This window comes from Bos grunniens, chromosome 8, assembly GCF_055505025.1.
Source record: "Bos grunniens cultivar Pamir isolate PY7600 chromosome 8, Bosgru_T2T1.0, whole genome shotgun sequence".
NCBI classification, from domain to species: domain Eukaryota; kingdom Metazoa; phylum Chordata; class Mammalia; order Artiodactyla; family Bovidae; genus Bos; species Bos grunniens.
This window is the reverse complement of record NC_141172.1, coordinates 89303292-89323202: the sequence shown is the minus strand read 5'-3', so window position 1 is coordinate 89323202 and position 19911 is coordinate 89303292. Positions and strand designations below refer to the sequence as shown.

General features: G+C 37.6%; 1 protein-coding gene across 4 annotated transcripts in view; it reads left to right on the top strand.

Moving 5' to 3' along the window:
* Positions 1-17836, top strand: part of SPIN1 (spindlin 1) — an 81717-nt gene extending 63881 nt beyond the window's left edge. For all 4 annotated transcript variants that reach the window (XM_086315669.1, XM_086315668.1, XM_086315671.1 and 1 more), the window contains 3 exons: positions 4130-4383; positions 9097-9330; positions 14308-17836. In XM_086315669.1, the coding sequence (XP_086171795.1) occupies positions 4130-4383; positions 9097-9330; positions 14308-14507 (688 nt within the window). In that variant the 3' untranslated portion in view covers positions 14508-17836. The remainder of the gene's footprint in view (positions 1-4129; positions 4384-9096; positions 9331-14307) is intronic.
* The last annotated feature ends 2075 nt before the right edge of the window (positions 17837-19911 follow it).

Here is a 19911-nt window from a genome sequence, read left to right as displayed (position 1 = left end):
AGGAACCACTCTGAATAGGGCCGCTTGCTAGCTAGATTTGAGTCCCTGGTGTTGTTCGGAAGAGGGAGGAGAGTCTCATGTACTTCCACTGGAGGTGACCGGGATGAAAATGCTTGTTCTGAAATGAGATTAAAGAGAGCATCATGCATCTCCCTCTTCAGAAGCAACTGCACGTTACAGAAGAATGCCACTAGTGAGTGTAGGAAGGATGAGTGACTGAACTGCTCTGAGTCTTCCAGTTGCCCTTTTCTGCTGTCAGTTTTGAGAATCATAGTAGTAGAAAATTTCATGCCTCTGAATCTAGGATAGAATCTTTTCTGTTTGTAGTCAGTGTTTTCCAGAGAAACAGCACCAATGTTGTGTGCACAGAGATTGGAGATCAGATCCAGGGAAGAGCTGATATTAATACCTTCAGCTGATTGGATGAGACTCACCTATGTAATGCAAGGCAATCTATCTGCTGATATACATGTTAGTTTTATGTAGAAAAATATCTTCACAGAAAACATTTAGAGTAATGTTTGACTAGGTATCTTAGTACTGTGGCCCAGCCAACTTGACACATTAAAATTAATCATCACACTGGTAAAGATGCTATATTTGCTTATAATTTTGGTAGTAATAATAGAATGTCTGTGAATTATAAAATGGTGCATATGACTGAATTCTTTCTTCAGTGAGTTTTGGGGACCAACCTCTGCCTTTGCTTTGAAGAAAACCTGATCCTGTACACAGGATGAATCACAAGGACTTTTTCCTAAAGATCAAAAGAAGATAGGTAATTGTCTATTTGAAGAAAAATATAATGCTCGAAAAGGTACCTGTATTCTAAAGAAGAAATGTAATCACCTTCGCAGCCGTATATCCCCACAGAGGGCCAGTTGGATGTAGAGGCCCATTTTCAGGGATTATGAAGAGGCCTTGAGTTCACTTTTAGGTTTGAGTATTATTAGTAGTTACAAGTTACTGACTGATAGTATGTTATTAAGGCTTTTCTCTCCACTAAGTTTTATACTGCAGTCTTTTAAAATTAACCGATCTTTATTTATTTTAGGTTATATAGATTGGTTCCTTACTATAAACAGTATTGAATTTAGCTCCCGCTTCTCTGCTTTCTCTCCATTTAATATAAGGTACTCTGTTCCAAATCATACTCTTTTGTTTAGCGAACTTCTTGTACTTTACAGGTATTCTTTTTTCCTTCCCCTTTTCAGAGTGGTGTTAACTCTGTTGTCAGAGCAGGTAATAGTTACATATTGCTGTATTTCTCTTTTTCCCTGTTTGTTCTGCAGTAAAAGATGCTCACTTTCACTTACTGTCAGCTTAAAAGATGCTTACTGTCAGCTCTGTGCTGAAAGCTTTCTAAGCATTCTTGATTATCTGAAACTATCCTATACAGTGGTCCCTTGGTATCTGGGTGGATTGATTCTAGGACCCTTGACACCATACCAAAATCCACGGATGCTCAAGTCCATTATACAAAATGGCCTAGTATTTGCACATAACCTACACACATCCTCCTGTATACGTCAAATCGTCTCTAGATTATTCATAATACCTAACACAGAGTAAATACTGTGTAAATGGTTGTAAATACAATGTAGATGATATGTAAGTTGTTGCCTGCATGTGGCAAATTCAAGCTTTGCTTTTTGGAACTTTGTTTTTCTGTCCACATTTGGTTCAATCAGGATGTGGAACCCATAGATATGAATGGCCAACTGTTAACTTCTTCAGGAAGCATCTGTAAGAACAATATTCCTCAAGTTCTTATTTGTCCACAGTTTGATCTGTGTACTTTACTTGGAGGATAATATAGAGTTCTTGGCCAACTGTGAAATCACCACCTCACATTTTCTTTCCTGAGAACTTGAAGGTTCATCACTGGCAGCGCACAGGGTCACTGTCACATTGTGATTTGCTTTTCCTTACAGGTGATGCAGTTCTTTTGCTTGGATGCCAGGAGATGTTATTTTCCTTAAAGTTTGTTTGTTTTACTGGATGTCTTAGCGTCAATAGTTCTGCGTCCGTTTTACCAGAGATGTGTTTGTACATTTGAGTCTTTCAGGATATTTTTCTTGAATTATTTTAGTATTTTTTCTGTTCTTCTGATTTTAGCTGTTGGGTGATTCTGTTATATAGAAGTTGGAATTTCATATCTGTTCCCATCTGTCTCTTTTTTTATTATCTATTTTCCTTAAATGGACATGAATTTGAGCAAACTCTGGGAGATACTGGAGGACAGAGGAGTCTAACGTGCTGCAGTCCGTGGGATTGCAGAGTTGGACACGACTTAATGACTGAAAAACAACAATTTTCCTTAAATGCTCCTTGGTGTCAATTTCTTCCATCTTCCTCTAGTCTGATCTTCATTTCTGCAAAGATTTCAAATTGCTGCTTGTTTCTTGACTGTCTGATTTTTCTTGCCTCTTCTCTCGTGTGGCTGCCTCTCATCTGGGCTCTTCTGTTTCTGACGTAAGCTCCTCTTTCATGGCCTTTGTGTCTGCATAACATTAGGTGATAGTTTCCGTCTACCTTGTGGACATATTCTGGGGTTTGCTTCCGTTGCCCATTGTTGCCACCATGGTCCTCTGCTGAGACTCTTGTACATGGGAAGGGGTGACACTATACCAGGAGAGCTGTCTGTGCTGCAGAGCTCTTCAGTATTCCCATGGCACACTTAATACACTTCTGTGTGTTCTCCTCTGTATTACCTGTTGAGATCTGCCTAGCACCTGAACCTCATCTTTCCTTTATCCCCAGGCCTAATCCTATTCAGGATGTTATTCTCAGCTTATGGCCTCAGTGCATGGTTCTGCCTTTCCTGGCAGGCCTTTTGGCTGGGTGTGTGCAAAGCCTTAAGTGCTGGGCAGACACAGCGTCTTCTGGTCTCATGGTCTCACAATCCTGTATGTAATCCCGTGAATCCTTTTACAGTCCGACTGGAGAAGTTTTCCTTCTGAGATGTTCCCCAAATGGTGTTCCCTCTCTTGCTTAGGTAAAGGATTGTGTCAACTGATTATAGGCCTTATTAATGCAGCTTTAATGGTTTGCTGTATAACCTGTTTTCTCTGTTTCACAAACCTACGAAGTTTACCAAGCTGGTCTACTTCAAATATATACAATTGTAATTTTAAATACTATATCCTATAATAAATTACTTGTATTTTTTAAGGTACATTTGTATTTATTCCATTTATTCACCACTTTTATGGTTTACCAGATGAGAGCTTTATGCCTATATGTAGCAGAAAAGCAATTCTTTTCTGCTCTCTAAATTTTTTCATTCTTGGCATATAGCAGCATCCATGTGCCAGCATGGCTTTGGCCTTCAGCTTTCATTCAAGCCAAGTCTTGTCCGTTGTCTTTGGATTGCTCCATGAAATGAAGGTTTTTTCCCCCTAACATCAAGAGCCAGGTGTATTATTTGTAAACATTGTATGTAGGTTTTTCAATTGTTTGTAACTGATGTATGTCGCTTGAATAATTTTCAATATTACATTATTTGCTACAGATTTAAGGGTTGAAGGTTATGTGCTTTCTAGAGAAGTAATGATGGTACAAATGCATGAATATAAGCCAGCTTGGACTTAGTTTAAGAAAAAGTTAAATGTCTAGTTTATTCTTATTATTTAAGCCAGTGGGAATAAAGTTATGTGGGCATAAGAATGGTTGAAATTGAATAGTTACACATTTCGTTTTGACAAGAAATGGATTTCTGTTTCATAAGACCATATGCACATGCATTTATTTCATGTAGTCAGCGCTTGTCTTTCTTTGATTAATTTGGATAACTGTAAGTTGATTGAATTGAAAGAAACTCAGAAAGCTGAAAAACTGATGCTTAATTTTAGGGCTTAGTTGCTACGGGCTAGTCCTGGTTTTTCTGCCTTCACACTTAAGATGCACAGGAAGCTCCTGTTGCTTGAAACGGGCCCCCTGTGAGCCACCGCTGCATGGCTCTGGGACTGGGAGATGCTGGCTGGAGCCACCTGAACCCTGGGTGTGGCAGTGTTAGCCTGCACAGGACCAGGGACTTCTGATGAGAGCATGCTAGCTAGCAGTAGTTGTGTTGGTAGGAGTGCATACTTTGAGAAGATACCTTATATGTGTATATGTGTGAATACAGAAAACATCGGAGCAGTGTGGGACCAAGCAAGCCTGTTTCCCAGCCCCGGCGGAACATCGTAGGCTGCAGGATTCAGCATGGGTGGAAGGAAGGGAACGGCCCTGTCACCCAGTGGAAAGGAACCGTTCTGGACCAGGTGCCTGTAAACCCTTCTTTGTATCTTATAAAATACGATGGATTTGACTGTGTTTATGGACTAGAACTTAATAAAGATGAAAGAGTTTCTGCGCTTGAAGTCCTCCCTGATAGAGTTGGTAAGTTCTCTTTACTATTTGTGCATTATATGCTTTAAAAAGGATTTCTGAAATGGATGCTTTTTGATTATTTGCAACTGGTATTTGTCTTTTTATTGGAGAATAAGCACTTCTGATACATATTTAAATCAGTCACCTAAGACCATGAAAACTGCTGAACAGATGTCCTGAAACCACAGTTCAAAGGAACTGTGAGGGATATAAAGATGTATAAAATTGTTCCCTAAGAAGCTGACAATCTAATAATTTCTAATATGATTATTTCCCACATTTTGCTCACAGTTTATCTGGACTCTGATGGGTAAGAGTATTTCTCATTAGCTCAAATATTCAGTGTACTTATTTCATCGTACAATAACTAAGAAAAATTTCATGTGTTTATTTTAGAATCTTTAGGTGAAGTGTATCTTTCATTGTGTATTATTATAAAAGTGATCATTGCACTTTCAGCCAAAATTTAAACAACCAATGCATGTGAATTTTATTATATTTTTAAGGGTTTGTTTTGCAAGGTTTGTGGGAAATGAATGGCTTTTTTTCTTTTTCTTTTAATGACAGCCTCAGTTTATTTTTTATATACACAAATGGTCATAGGAGCTATGAATGACTTTAAATGTCATATGAATCAGTTTTGCCTTGCATACCTTAGGCATAATGACTGGTTTTATTTTTAAGAATAAAGTAAAATAGATTTTATTTTTAAGATCAATAGAATACTCCCAAATGAATGTTCCTTTCTTCAGAGTATTTGCATTTTTACAGTGATGCTGCCATTGCCTGAATCTGGTTTATGTTTTTGTAATTGTCCTTTAAAAGCCTGTATTTTTACAAATATAGCTTCAGCAGTTCTGTACTTGGAAGACAGAATTTTGGAATCAGATTGTCAAGGGAAGCAGCTTACCCAGTCCCCTGTCCCTTTGCTTTTACCCTTGTGTTCCTGGGACAATGCTTCCCCATCAGGTTAAGTTTAGCAGAGCAGCAAGTTACTTTTTAATCTTCGCTTTAGATAGCAGATGTTGTCTTTACTCATCCTGTATAAATACAGTTCTGTTTTCACAGAAGTCTTTTTTAAATTTGTGTTTTTAACTACAGGTGACTAATTGTGTAATAGTAAATCGTTGGCATTTTAAACTTTATCTCTTTTAAGTGTGACTGAACACATTGTTCCTTGTGAGGCATGTCCTCTTTCCTCTTGATCTTGAGAGCAGTCCATTTCCCACATCAGAAACTAACATGGAAGAATCTTCCCTTCAGGGCTTAAAAAGTATCCTCACTTTTATATCAATTATTTGTGCTCATTAATTATCATAATTCTTTTCTGACCCCTTCAAGGGCAAGACTGCTAGCTTATTTGAGATTTTACTGCATTCTGCCACATGACCTGTGTTAGTTCTTTTGTCATCATAGAGCAGAAAAAACTTAGCTTGATTTATAAAAAAAACTGATTTTACCAAACCAAGATATCCAGAAATATATGAGTGTCTCTGGTGATGAGATTTAAGGGTTTCTTAATGTTTTTCTTTCTAGTTCTGGGCCATTTCAGTTTGCATCAATAGACATGGATTGCTTTTCTAAGGAAAAAAAAACAATTTTTAAAAGGAAATCCAAAGGCCTATTTGCAAAGCAGCAGTATGTTATATGCCTAATATAATTATCAGTTAATTATAGTATTCCCTGTGATACTTGATTCTGAAAAGTTATTTGGACTTCATTTATATTCCATGTAGAAAGAAAATGATTTTTCCTAATTTGCTTTAGGCAGTACATTCAAGTTAGTTTTGTTTTCCTTAATCTTAAGCTAAAGGTGAGAGAAAGTGACATCCCAGAGTACTGATTCCCAGAGCGTGGTCTGGGGACTGTTGTGGTACCCTGAAGCATATTCATGAGCCTTATGAGATCAAAATTCATAGTAATCTTAAGGTATAATTTGCCTTTATCACTCTCATCCATTCACAGTTATATACTGAGGTTTCCAAAGATCTGCATAGCTCAGTGAATATATTTTTGATACGAACAGAGTGCATGATGTTACCAAACCATGTATTGGTGAAAGATCCATTCAAAGACCAACAGGTTTTTTTTTTGTTGTGGTAAAAAACACAAAACATTAAATTTACTACCATAACTGTTTTTAAGTGTACACTTCAGAGGTATTAAGTATATTCACATTGTTATGAAATAGATTTCCAAATTTTTTTATTTTGCAATTCTTTCCTCATTAAACAACTCATTTTCCCCCTCCCACCAGCCCCTGTATCCACCATCCTGTTTCTGTGAATTTGATAACTTTAGGTACATCATAAGTAGAATCATGTTGTCTTGCTTTTTTGTGACTAGATTCTTTCCCTTAGCATAACGACCTCAAGATTCATTCATGTTGTAGCACGTGACAGGATTTCCTTCCTTCTTAAGGCTGAGTAATATTCCATTGTATGTGAATACCACATTTTTTCCCCATTCATCCCTGATTGTACTCTTGGTGGGTTCCTTCTATCAGGGCTATTGTGAGTAGTGCTGCTATGACATGGGTGTACAAATATGTCTAAAAGCCCTGCTTTCAGTTCTTTTGGGCATTTACCCTGAAGTGGAGTCATACAGCAATTTTGTTTTGAGGTGCCTGTATACATACTGTTTTTCCATAGTGTTCATTAACATTTTACAGTCCCACCAACAGTGCATAAGGATTTCAATTTCTCATCTTCACCAATATTTGTTATTTTCTATTGGTTTTGATTTGAATTTTTTTTGATGATTAGTGATGCTAAGCATCTTTTTATATGCTTTTTGACCATTCATATGTCATCTTTGCAGAAATACCTATTCCTTTGCCCACATTTTTGATTGGATTATTTCAGTTTGTTTTGTTTGTTGCAGAGTTATAGGAATTCTTTATGTATTCTGCAGATGAATTTTAATTTAATAGTTTGACAGAGGTTATTGATAATGATTTCAGATTCTACAGTGCAATTAACCTTTAAGGAAAGCCAAGACTTGCTGAGTTTTGATGTGATATCAGAGGAGAATATCTAGAATTATTTGAAAAGACGAATAAAATACTCTTTTTCAACAGCATATCTTTGTGATTTTAAAAGTCAACTAAAAGTACATGCAAAAAAGATTGAATATTGAAACAGATATGAGTCTAGCTAGCTGCCTGTTTCTAAAGCTAGATATATATTAAAATTTTGTTAGAAAATAGTTATTTTTCCTTAAAAATGTATTTCTGTGGGTATCTTAAAATGTCTTTAGATACATCATTTATAATTTTAAAAATAGTGATACTGATATTTATCATACATGTAAACAAATACTCAAAAATTTTAGGAGTCCTGAGATCAGAAAGTTTGATACCTTCTGGTTTGGAGAAACTGGTGGGATTTTGCTTTAGTGTTGTGCAGCAGAGAATCTGTTATGTTTGGTAATTATTGCACATGTAAACAAAACTACCATTTGTGTCTATTAGAGTGTCTTTCTGATAAAATTGAATAGCAGTATCTTTAAACAAAAATAGAAGCTCTCATGAATGAGATAGAAGTGCCTTTTTTTCCTTAAAGAATTATCTGAAATATGAAGAAGGGAAAAATCTTAACATCAATAGGCTCCTCCATAATTATCCCAGTGTTAAAAAAGAAAAGAAGCTTGTCATTTTTCACCTGTGTTCCTAACGACAATCTAGAACAACCTGCTTTTCCTCTGAAATAATTAATTCACACAGCAGTGTTGAACCCCAATGATTACAGTGGGATCATATGATGGGGTGATCATATGATGATCATATGATGGGAAGAGGCCTATGATGGGAAAGGCCTCTGCTGTCATCACTGTGCAGTCTAAAAACAAATAAACAAACATGTAAAACAAGATGATTATAGATAGTGGTGAATGTCCTTAAGAAATAAAACTCAAGTGACCGAGCCGTGGGGTGCTTTTCATAACATGGTCCTGGAGAGCCTCAGGGAGGACACCTGCTCAGGATGAGCCAGCCCCTGAGGATGTGGGGGCTGTGGTCAGCCCAAGGGCATCCCAGAAAAAGATGCCCATGCTGCTGAGGTGTAGGCAGTAGGAGGAAGGTGACAGAACAGGAGGGCAGAGGACCAGCAGGGAATGAAGGCTGAGGGGCTTTGGCTCTGGAGAAACAGATTGTTATTCAGATGATGAAAGGAAAATGCTGGAGTATTTTAAGCAAATGATCGACATAATCTGGTGTAACTGCCACAAATACCACTCTGATTACTGTAAAAAATAGACTGTAGGGGCAAGAGTAAAAACCTATGCCTTGAAGCTTAATATCTGGATTTTAATAAATGACCATTTTGTAAATGTAAGGGAAGGTGGGTAAAAGTTATATAGGGACAATACTAATTTTGGAACTTTTCTGTAAGTCTATAATTATTAATAATTTAAAATAATTATTGTAACCAAAATACTTTATACCTTGAATAAACAACTAAAATTTTTAATTAAGTACAGTACCAAGAGCAGATGAATTAGAGAAAGAAAAACAGATTCTCTTAGTAACATGACTTTGGGGCATAGTAATTCCGTGGAATCCATCCTGGGCTGGGTCAGTAATGTGAATTTGGTGGTTGTCCTTCGTACAGCCCTCCACATGATTCTGAAGCCTGATAGTGTATTTCAGAATCATTTCTTTGAATAAGTTCAGTCTTCACAGTGCATATTTTGTAAACCATTGTTTGCTTTTTTTGTCCCTAGCAACATCTCGAATCAGTGATGCGCACCTAGCCGACACGATGATTGGCAAAGCAGTGGAGCACATGTTTGAGACAGAGGATGGCTCTAAAGACGAGTGGAGGGGAATGGTCTTAGCACGCGCCCCTATCATGAACACATGGTTTTACATCACCTATGAGAAAGATCCTGTCTTATACATGTACCAGCTCTTAGATGATTATAAAGAAGGCGACCTTCGCATTATGCCCGATTCTAGTAAGTATAAATCGACAGCTTTTACTTTTGATACTTCAAAAAGAATTTGAATTTCAAAACAAGGTCTTTGATGAATTCTTATGGAGATACATTTAAAGTTTTTAATTATTAGGGATAAGTGATTGTTTTAGTTAGGTTGTAAAGAATATTTTCCTTTCCCTGTTCTGAACTTTGGGTTTTTATATGAATAGAATATATAATATGGGGTCCTTTGTAACTGGCTTCTTTCACTCAGCTTAGTGTTTTCAAGACTCATCCGTGTTGTAGTGTGTCCATACTTCATTTCTTTTAATGCCCAAATACAACTCCATTGAACAGATACACTATATTTGTGTGTTCATTCGTTTCTTAACTTGCCTTTTTGAATCTAGATATCCTGGTGGTAGTAAAATGAAACCTCATTGTGATTTTGGTTTTCATATTTTTGATGACTAAAGTTGTCAAGTATCTTTTCTTGTGTTACTGGCCTTTGGTGTGTCTTGTTTTGAGAAATCTATTCATGGCCTTGGCCTGTAGTTTCAGTTACATTGTCTTTTTGTTACTGAGTTAGAGTCAGTAGTCTAGGTTCAAGTCTCTTGTCAGATACATGACTTGCAGATACTTCCTCTTATTGTCAGAGTTGTCTTTGTACTTTCTTGATAGCCTTCTTTGAAGTACAAAAGTTTTTAATTTCATGACATCCAAGTTGTCTATTTTTCGTTCTGTTGCCCATGCTTTTGGAGTCATATCTAATAATCCCTTGCCAAGTCCAAGGTTATAAAGATTTACTCATGTCTTCTAGAAGCCTTGAATATGTTGATCTTTAACTCTTACTTGGATTTTTGATACATTTTGATTTAATTTTTGTTTATGATGTGATGTCAGGTCCAACTTCATTCTTTTAAGTTTTAAAATCAATAAGTATGAATCTTCCTCCTTTTCTTTCAAAATTGTTTTGGCTGGTCTTTGCAATTTCATATAAATTTTAGAATCAGCTTGTTGGTTTCTGCAAAGCAGTCAGCTGAGATTGTGTTAGATATTATGTTGAATCTCTTGGTCAGTTTGGCATGAGCGTATTGCCATCTTAACAATGTTAAGCTATTGATCCATGAGCGTGGGATGTTTTTTCATTCATTGAGATTTTTTTCTGTGAATAATATTTTGTAGTTTTCTAAGTTTTGCACTTTTTACATGTATTCCTGAGTATTTCATTCTTTTTGATGCTGTTGTGACTAGAATTATTTTCTTAATTTCAGTTTTAGGTGAGCCTTTTATTTTTTTTTTAACTACTCAATGGCTTTTCCTCAAACACATGAAGTCTTGGCCTTGGACAAATGTGTCTGATAGACAGTGGATATATGAGCAATGTGCTATCCTCTCCTGGTTTTTGTCTTTTTTTTTTAAGCTCTCCCTGTGAACATGCTGCTCGTAAACCCACTCATGGTCATCTGGCCCTGACTTCTGCCTTCTTAGAGTTTTTTTTTTTTTTAGTTTGTGTGTATTCGTTATGAGTGTATAGTGGAAAGTGTTTATATAGGCAAGAATTTAGTGATGAGAACATTCCTTAAAAGCTTTTCTCCAACCTATATGAAATTTTTAACATTTTTGTAGAGAAATGTCTAAAGCAGGTGCTGTTGACTTGATAATAGAAAGTATGGGGTCATTTGTATATTACCCATTGCCTGTACCGACCATGTCTTTATCCTCTCACTCCTTTCTTTTGAACTGTATGAAAGTCTATTTGCTGTTAGAATCTGTGGTGATGTTCTGATACAAAGAGCTCCATGGTGGCCTTTGTTTGAGTCTCTTGCTTCTTCATTCATGGTTGCTATAAAACGTATGGCAGTCATGTATATGGGATTTCTTCATCCACATGAGGTGCCATGAAAGTGTGGTGTGGTATGATGCTGCTACTTGATGGAAGAGCACTATTGAAGAAGAGTTCAGCTTAGATTTCCTCTTTACTCCTCCAGAACTGGTAACATGCTCGTGTGGATTATTTGTATTATGTGAGATCAGAATTGCAGGTTCCGGATTATATCATTCAGTGAGAGAATTTATTATAATCAAAGAGCAAACTGCTGTTAATGTAAATACAAGATATGGTCCAGACCAAGATACATGTGGAAATTAAAAGGCGCGCTTCTAACTAGTGTGTCAGGATGACTGGCATAAGCATGGACACCCGGGATACCTGGTTGTCCTGCTTGAAGGCTCTCTGTTGCTCCATAGTTACTCAGGAGCAGTAAGGGGTTTCTTAAAATAGAAATGTAACTGCCTGGTGCCATCCCCTTGCCAGCCCCCTCTCCCCTTTGTACATTGTTTCTTTGTTGTTGGTAGTGATAATTTGCTCTCATTTTTATGTGTTTTCCTAGAATTTACAGAGTTCTTGTTAGGTCGTAGGGTGAGCAATGTTTTCCAACACTCAGATTTTCTTAGGGACTTTTAAAAAAAGTTCAGGTGCCCCATCCGTCCTCCGAGATTCAGTTGAGTTCACCTAGCACCTATTTTTATAGCATGAGAAATCTCTTTTATTTTGAAACTGGGTTAGGAGGACCATGTGTAATGAAATGAAGTTGAGGGAGAAAAGCTTTAAGGAGTCCCAAGATAAGGCAGGAATTCTTAGGCATTTTAAGTGTGTCGTACATTCTCAGTAATCCCAGTAGGCATTGTCTGCCTTAAAATCATTTCAAAGTAAAGCAATACTTTGTTTCACTAAAAGGAATTATTAGATTTATTATGTATTTTTGGCTGCATTGGGTCTTAGTTGTGGCATGTGAGATCTTCCTTGTGAAATGTGCAGGCTTCTCTCTGGTTGTGGTGTGCAAGCTCCAGAGCCTGTGGTCTCATGTTGCAGCACCCATGGGCTTTAGTTGGCCTATGACTTGTGGGATCTTTGTTACCCGACCAGAGATCAAACCCACATTCCCTGCATTGTAAGATGGATTCTCAACCACTGAGGGAAATCACCAGTGCAGACTTATTTTTAAGAAGTTATAAAACACAACAATTGTAAATCAACCTCGTGGTTCACAGGTTAAAGTGTCTGCCTGCAATGCGGGAGACCTGGGTTCGATCCCTGGGTCGGGAAGATCCCCTGGAGAAGGAAATGGCAACCCACCCTGGTATTCTTGCCTGGAGAACCCCATGGACTGAGGAGCCTGGTGGGCTACAGTCCACAGGGTCGCAGAGAGTTGGACACGACTGAGCAACTTCACTCACTCACTTATATGTCAATAAATTTTTTTTTTAAAAAGAAAGATATTATTATAGTTGACAACTGAACAACCTGGGGGTTGAGGTGGGGAACTGATCCCTCTGAGCAGTTGAAAATTTGCATATAACTTATAGGCAGCCCTTCATTTCTGTGGTTCCTCTGTATCCATGAATTCAATCAACTACAGATCTGTTTACTGTTGGAAGAAATCCCGGTATAAGTGGACCCATACAGTTCAGACTCCTGTTGTTCAAGGGTGAACTGTATTTAGTTTTTTCTTGACCTTTTCCTTCTTTTAGTCCTTATTACTTCATTAGGTAATTATCAGATCAGATCAGATCAGTCGCTCAGTCGTGTCTGACTCTTTGCGACCCCATGAATCGCAGCATGCCAGGCCTCCCTGTCCATCGCCAACTCCCGGAGTTCACCCAGACTCAACGTCCATTGAGTCAGTGATGCCATCCAGCCATCTTATCCTCTGTCGTCCCCTTCTCCTCCTGCCCCCAATCCCTCCCAGCATCAGACTCTTTTCCAATGAGTTAACTCTTTGCATGAGGTGGCCAGAGTACTGGACTTTCAGCTTTAGCATCATTCCTTCCAAAGAAATCCCAGGGCTGATCTCCTTCAGAATGGACTGGTTGGATCTCCTTGCAGTCCAAGGGACTCTCAAGAGTCTTCTCCAACACCACAATTCAAAAGCATCAATTCTTTGGCACTCAGCCTTCTTCACTGTCCAACTATCACATCCATACATGACCACAGGAAAAACCATAGCCTTGACTAGATAAACCTTTGTTGGCAAAGTAATGTCTCTGCTTTTGAATATGCTATCTAGGTTGGTCATAACTTTCCTTCCAAGGAGTAAGCGTCTTTTAATTTCCTGGCTGCAGTCACCATCTGCAGTGATTTTGGAGCCCAGAAAAATAAAGTCTGACACTGTTTCCACTGTTTCCCCATCTATTTCCCATGAAGTGATGGGACTGGATGCCATGATCTTCATTTTCTGAATGTTGAGCTTTAAGCCAACTTTTTCACTCTCCACTTTCACTTTTAGCAAGAGGCTTTTTAGTTCCTCTTCACTTTCTGCCATAAGGGTGGTGTCATCTGCATATCTGAGGTTATTGATATTTCTCCCGGCAATCTTGATTCCAGCTTGTGCTTCTTCCAGTCCAGCGTTTCTCATGATGTACTCTGCATAGAAGTTAAATAAGCAGGGTGACAATATACAGCCTTGATGTACTCCTTTTCCTATTTGGAACCAGTCTGTTGTTCCATGTCCAGTTCTAACTGTTGCTTCCTGACCTGCATACAGATTTCTCAAGAGGCAGGTCAGGTGGTCTGGTATTCCCATCTCTTTCAGAATTTTCCACAGTTTATTGTGATCCACACAGTCAAAGGCTTTGGTAATTATAGCTATAATTAAATATGAGCCAGAGGAATTTCTGGTTATGCTTTTTGAAATTGTTTACATATCTAGATTTTTGTAAATAAAGTTTTATTGGCACACAGTCACACCATTCATTTATGTGTCATCTGTGTCATCACAGATGTATCATCACAAAGAGATACAGCTGAGTAGTTGGTACAGAGACCATATGGCTTCAAGCCTGAAATATTTATTGTTTGGCCATTGAAGAAAAAGTTTGCTGACTTTTGGTCTAGAAAATCAAGATGAGTGCAAGATATTAAAAACATTTTTAAAAATTATTAAAATATGTGAGTTGATGTGTATCTAAAAACTGACTCTAAATTCTTTTTTTTCCTTCCCCCTTTAAATATAGATGATTCACCTCCAGCAGAAAGGGAACCGGGAGAAGTTGTGGACAGCCTGGTGGGCAAACAAGTGGAATATGCCAAAGAAGATGGCTCTAAAAGGACTGGCATGGTCATTCATCAAGTAGAAGCCAAACCATCTGTCTATTTCATCAAGTTTGATGATGATTTCCATATTTATGTCTACGATTTGGTGAAAACATCCTAGATGTCATCACGAACTTTACCAAATTTGTGGAACTATTAAATGTATAATTTGTAGACATAAAGACTTGATTGCTTTCCAGTTTAATGAAAGCTTAAATGTCCCTGCGAACCCACAATCTCTGCCAGCAGAACTGGTTTTGTTCTGAATCGTACAGATTTATGTGAACACAAAGCATTTTGTGTAAGGAACTCCTTCCTCTTAAAAGAAGTCTGTCTGTCTGGAAGGGAGTTACAGGCAAGTCTGGTAAAAATTAAGCTAGTATCATAGTCATTTAAAACCGTAATAGATCTTATCCACTTTCCCCTTCACTCTTAACACTTATTCTGCTGCCACAATGCAAGCATAGTTTGGTTGCATTTTTGTTACTGCCTTTTTTTTTTTTTTAAGATATATATGTATGTATATCTCTACCTATCTATATCTGTGTGTATACATATATAATATATATATACACACACACACAGATCTGTGTACACACACACACACACACACACACACACTTACTTCATTGGCAGTTCTTTGTGGATTGAGGTAGGAGTTAAATAATTTTCTCCAGTTTAACAGGAGTGCTTGACTTTATATCACTGCTGTTTATTTAAAAATTAAATCTGGGCACAGGAAGAACATGGGGACATTCAGCTTGTGTTGAAAGTCAGAAGTTCAGAGCACCATTTCAATCCAGAGGGTTTAAACTGTAAATTCAAACATGAATCACTTGTGGATATTTAATGACCCACATTAGAATTTATAAAACAATTAGAAATCTAGGTAAAAGGCTGCCTTTAATTCTAAGCTTTGTACATTTTTTGTTTACATTTTTTTTTAATCTTAAATACTTTTTTAAAGCGAAGCCCAGGTACTTGGTCCACATTGTGTAATACAGGTGTGTTTTGGATGATGCATTTGGTCCACTATTTGTACAAATTAGTACTAGTCTGGGTTTTAGTACATGGATTTAAAAGGCAACAGTATATCAGTGGTTTATGTGTATTTGGTAGGTTCCTGGAAGAACATAGTACTTTTATATTAGAAATGTAAGAATGGCATTGTTGTCTTTTACCAAGTTCTCTCGGATCCCTTTGTTATTATTACTGTTATTACTGGTGTATGATTATGGTCAGAAGGCTTTTCCCCCTCAAAGAATATCTAGACAATTAACAGCTTAAATTCCTGACACCTTTTTTGGTGCTGTGTGTTCTTGCTCACGGTGTGCTGATAATGTGGATTCATTCCATGTGGTGGGTCCTGCCACATCAGGGTCGGTCACCTGCACTGGCTTGTGGGTGTGACTGATAGCAGCCCTTAGCTGTTGGAACCTTCCCTGCAAGGCTATTTGAACTAAAATAGAACTGCAAAAGTGGTTCGTTTAGCAGCAAAACATCAGCCTATCACTTTGTTTTGGATGATCCCTGGCAGTTTGAAAGCTGGCTGGGAGAAAGATGGTTTGTGAAACCAGTCTTGTAGAGGTTGAAAATCTTACCTAAGATTTGGGCAGAAAGCTTAAATACATAGGCTGGCAATCAAACACCAGGTCTGTGTGACCCCTCTCATAGCTGTTCTTGATGTTAGTTTCAAGGCCATGCTGTACGTGGTTGGTATGATGCCCATTTTCACTCTCAGGAAGGCTTTGCCTTGTTGTGCTGGCGTATGGTAACCTTGTGCACCATGTAAATCCAGCACCTGGTTCTCTGCAGTGTGCCCTCACCCAGGGTGGTCAGGGGTGAGCTTCTCCATGCAGTGAGTACCTAGGTCTTAGGTGTTCCTTCTGTGGTTGAAACAAGTGTCATACTACAGAGCTGTCGTCTGTTCTGCTGGTGGCTCTTGTAAGAGTTCCTGCATGTGAATCTCAAGGCTGAGCCCAGCTCCCCGAGTCCAAGAGGACACGAATGGCCAAGAGAGTGAATTGTCCAGTGTGCACTGCAGGAACAGGACACAGTGACTATAGGCTGAAAAACAAAGTCCTCTGGTGGTATCTTGAGGGTTGGATCAGTTGAAACAATTCTTGCATTACTTAATGACTTGCATTGTGGTTTTTCTGCAAGTACCTTTAGGAACTTTTAATATACCACATGATCTGCCACTGTCGAGATAAATGTGACATGTGATTTGTTATCATTATTTTAATCATTGTTCCATTTATTGCCTTTAGGGTTGAAGGAAGGGGAAGGGGTTTTATGTTGTTATTTTCCCTTTTTTTTTTTTCATTCTTTTTCTTTTGGTGGCTTAAACCACACTTCCTGATGCCGTGACTAACTCTGCTTCCCAGCTGAGTATTTCAGGCTTCGTTTAGGCTCATGTTTCAGATCTGCATGCATTGCTTGCATTTTCCTGGTATCGGAATGTTGGTTCCTTGTTCTAGGAATACAACATTAATTTCCAAAATTATCATGGGACTTGTGACAACACAAGACATGAATCTCTGTATAAAATGTATTGGCCTTTCTCATTGACCTGCTATAGTATTATTGTGTCGTGTGTGTGCGTGTGTGATGTCTGGCTGCCACGTAAAGCTTCAAGGGAAGACCTTAAAAGCAGACCATCCTTTTTTGCATGCTCTATTCTAAGTAGAATGTTCAATGTAACTAACTAAAATTGCATGTTAAATATATTTAGGTTTTTTGTTTTCTATCTTTGTTTTTATTTGTTTTCAGTTTCTGTATATTTGCTTAACTGTGCTGTTGTAGTGGTTGTAGGATATAAATGCACTGGTGAAGCAAATGTAGTGCCAACAGAAGGTGATTTTCCTGTTGTGTATGTCTTGCAGCATTTGAAGGGACTGTGCATTCTTGAAACAATCACAGTTGCTTCTAAACCAGATTTCATTTCTGCTATTGTTTTACGTGCCAAACCCCCAAGTGCATTGGGCTTGAGTCTCTGAACGCCGTGGACCCATTAGAAGACTGTTTTGATTGTCACAAATTGTAGTGCCTGAAAACATTATTAAGCTGATTGTCTTAAAAAAAAAGAAAGTTCTCCAAAGACAAAACAGGAATAATTATTATAACAGAAAACAATTATGGTTGAAATGTCTGTGGTTCCTTGGAAATGCTGCGCTTTTTGTATTTTCCATCATTAGTGCAGTTGAACGAATGTGTATAGTTCAGAGGTCTTCGTGTTCGCATTTTAAAATTAGGTAAATGACCTCATCTTTCAAGCTTGAATTCATTTTTAATTTTAATTTTATTTTATACAATGTGTAGACAGTTCCCTGTTCTCTGCATTTAGAAGTATAAACAATATAAAGCTGTTAATTCTGTAAGTAATTTTTATAATTATGATGTAACTCTATCCTATCCTTAAAACATTTAAAATAAACCCTTTATGTGCAACTTTTGACTGCAAATTTTGTGCTTATGAGCAGACTGTGATGTGTTAAACCTGCTTCTGTGAAAAGATTTTTTTGAAGTTTTACTTGAAGATTTTAAGTAACCTTTTCCCCTCTTTTCACCAATGTAAATGTCAGGTATACATATAGGAACAAAAAGAAGTAGAATTTTTATTTGAATGGTAATTAATACTACCTAAAAAGAAAAGGGGCAATAATCAGTAGCCCCAATATATTGTATAGTCCAAAGTATTAAACTTTGTGATTAGCAATTAAGAAATTTCAATTTATCATAAAATTTTAAATTTAAAAAGAATTTTTAAATAGGATTAAATAATGTGTTTTATACTTTCATATCTTTTCTTGCTGTAATTGCATATTGCTTTTATTAATACTTAAGTACCAATTAGATTCTGTAGTGAAAAATCTTCATTTTAAGCACCAAGGCATATAAGTACTGAAACTGTATGTACTCTGTTTTATCTTCCTGGATAATTTTATCAGAGTAAAAAGTAGAATTTATGGTATTCCTACACTTAAATTAGATTTTTTTTTTTTTTTTAATGTTACCCTGTTTGGCCCAAGGATCTGTGGTTAAAGGTGACGGGACAGGTCTTCCTGCTGGCAGAGTGGCGGGGGAGGCTTGGTGTGGCAGCCACAATGGCCACTGCCAAGGCCATGGCCAGGGGGAGGCAGGGTCACCTCTCAGGCTCTGGTGGGAGGAGCCACAGACAGATACAGGAAGGAGATGGACCTGGAAGCATAGGGTTCACCCTGAGCGAGATCTTACAGTCTTCTTCCTGGAAGTAATCACTCATTGCAATAACTGAAGGTACAGCTCTGGAAATATTTTTTCCCCAAAATAACAAGGCAGGCTTAGTCTAAAGGTGGGTGATTGCTGACTGCTACTTGTAAACTGAAGAACTGCATCTAAAGCAGTCACCACTGTAGGAGAATTGCAGGGGTGGGCTTACTTTCCATTGTTTCTTCATTTGGTACTGTCAGCTCTGTGATAATAAAAGCATTTGACACTAATAAAGCATTAGCAAAAGTGCTTAATAAGTACCTCACCAAGCACTTTCCACCCATTTCATTTAATGCTTTTTGTTTTGGTTGTGTGTTTTGTTTTGCTGTTGGCTTATGTGTGTGTGTGTGTGTGTGTGTGTGTGTGTGTGTGTGTGTTTTGCCATGCCACACAGCGTGTGGGATCTTAGTTCCCCAACCAGAGATTGAACCTATCCCCCCTGAAGTGGAAGCACTGAATCTGAATTGCTCAACTGCCAGGGAATGCCCTTCATTTCATTTTTAATCCTGTGAAGAAGGCATGATGTTTTTTCATGTTGTGCTGATGTAAAAGAGATGAGGGTGGGGTCCCTTGTACAGGATTACAGAAGCGAATGAAACTCAGACCCCCAACACTGTGCCAAGGCTGCAAGCTGCTTCATTCTTGCATCGGAATTAAATTACTTCAGTGGAGTGATTAAGTCACTATAATGTAGAAAGCTATATCTCTTTATAGTGAGAATTATAACCCCAAATGATAGCTAATAAAAGATACAAAAATATTTATTATTTAGAGATTATATGGGAAATATTTTAAGAATTTCCAACACAAGAATGTACTATTTTATATTTTCAAGACACTTCAAACATCATTAAATTAATACTCCTATTAAACCTGGACTCCTATCTAATTAGAGTAATTAGTTTTTCATTCATATATATATATATATATATCTATCTAGTTCTTAGGTTGCTGAATTTATATGTAGTTCTCAAGTTCTTAGGCTGCTGAATTTCAGAAGATTAAATGAGTCTGTAAACTGTTTCTCCAGACATTCTTAGATAGTCTCTGTCCTTACATTGTCCATAAAACTCATAGGTTTTGGTAACTCAGTGGCAGATGGTTTTGGGGTACTGCCTTGGCACATTATTTTGCTTAAAATGACATTGCGTTCTTTCTGCTTAATTTTTATGTGAAGGGCACTGGACCAGGTGGTGTTTTGACACCAGTCAGCTCTAGTGATAGCAACCCGGAAGTCTGGGGCCTTTCCATGCATTTCTTTTTTATGTTGGCTG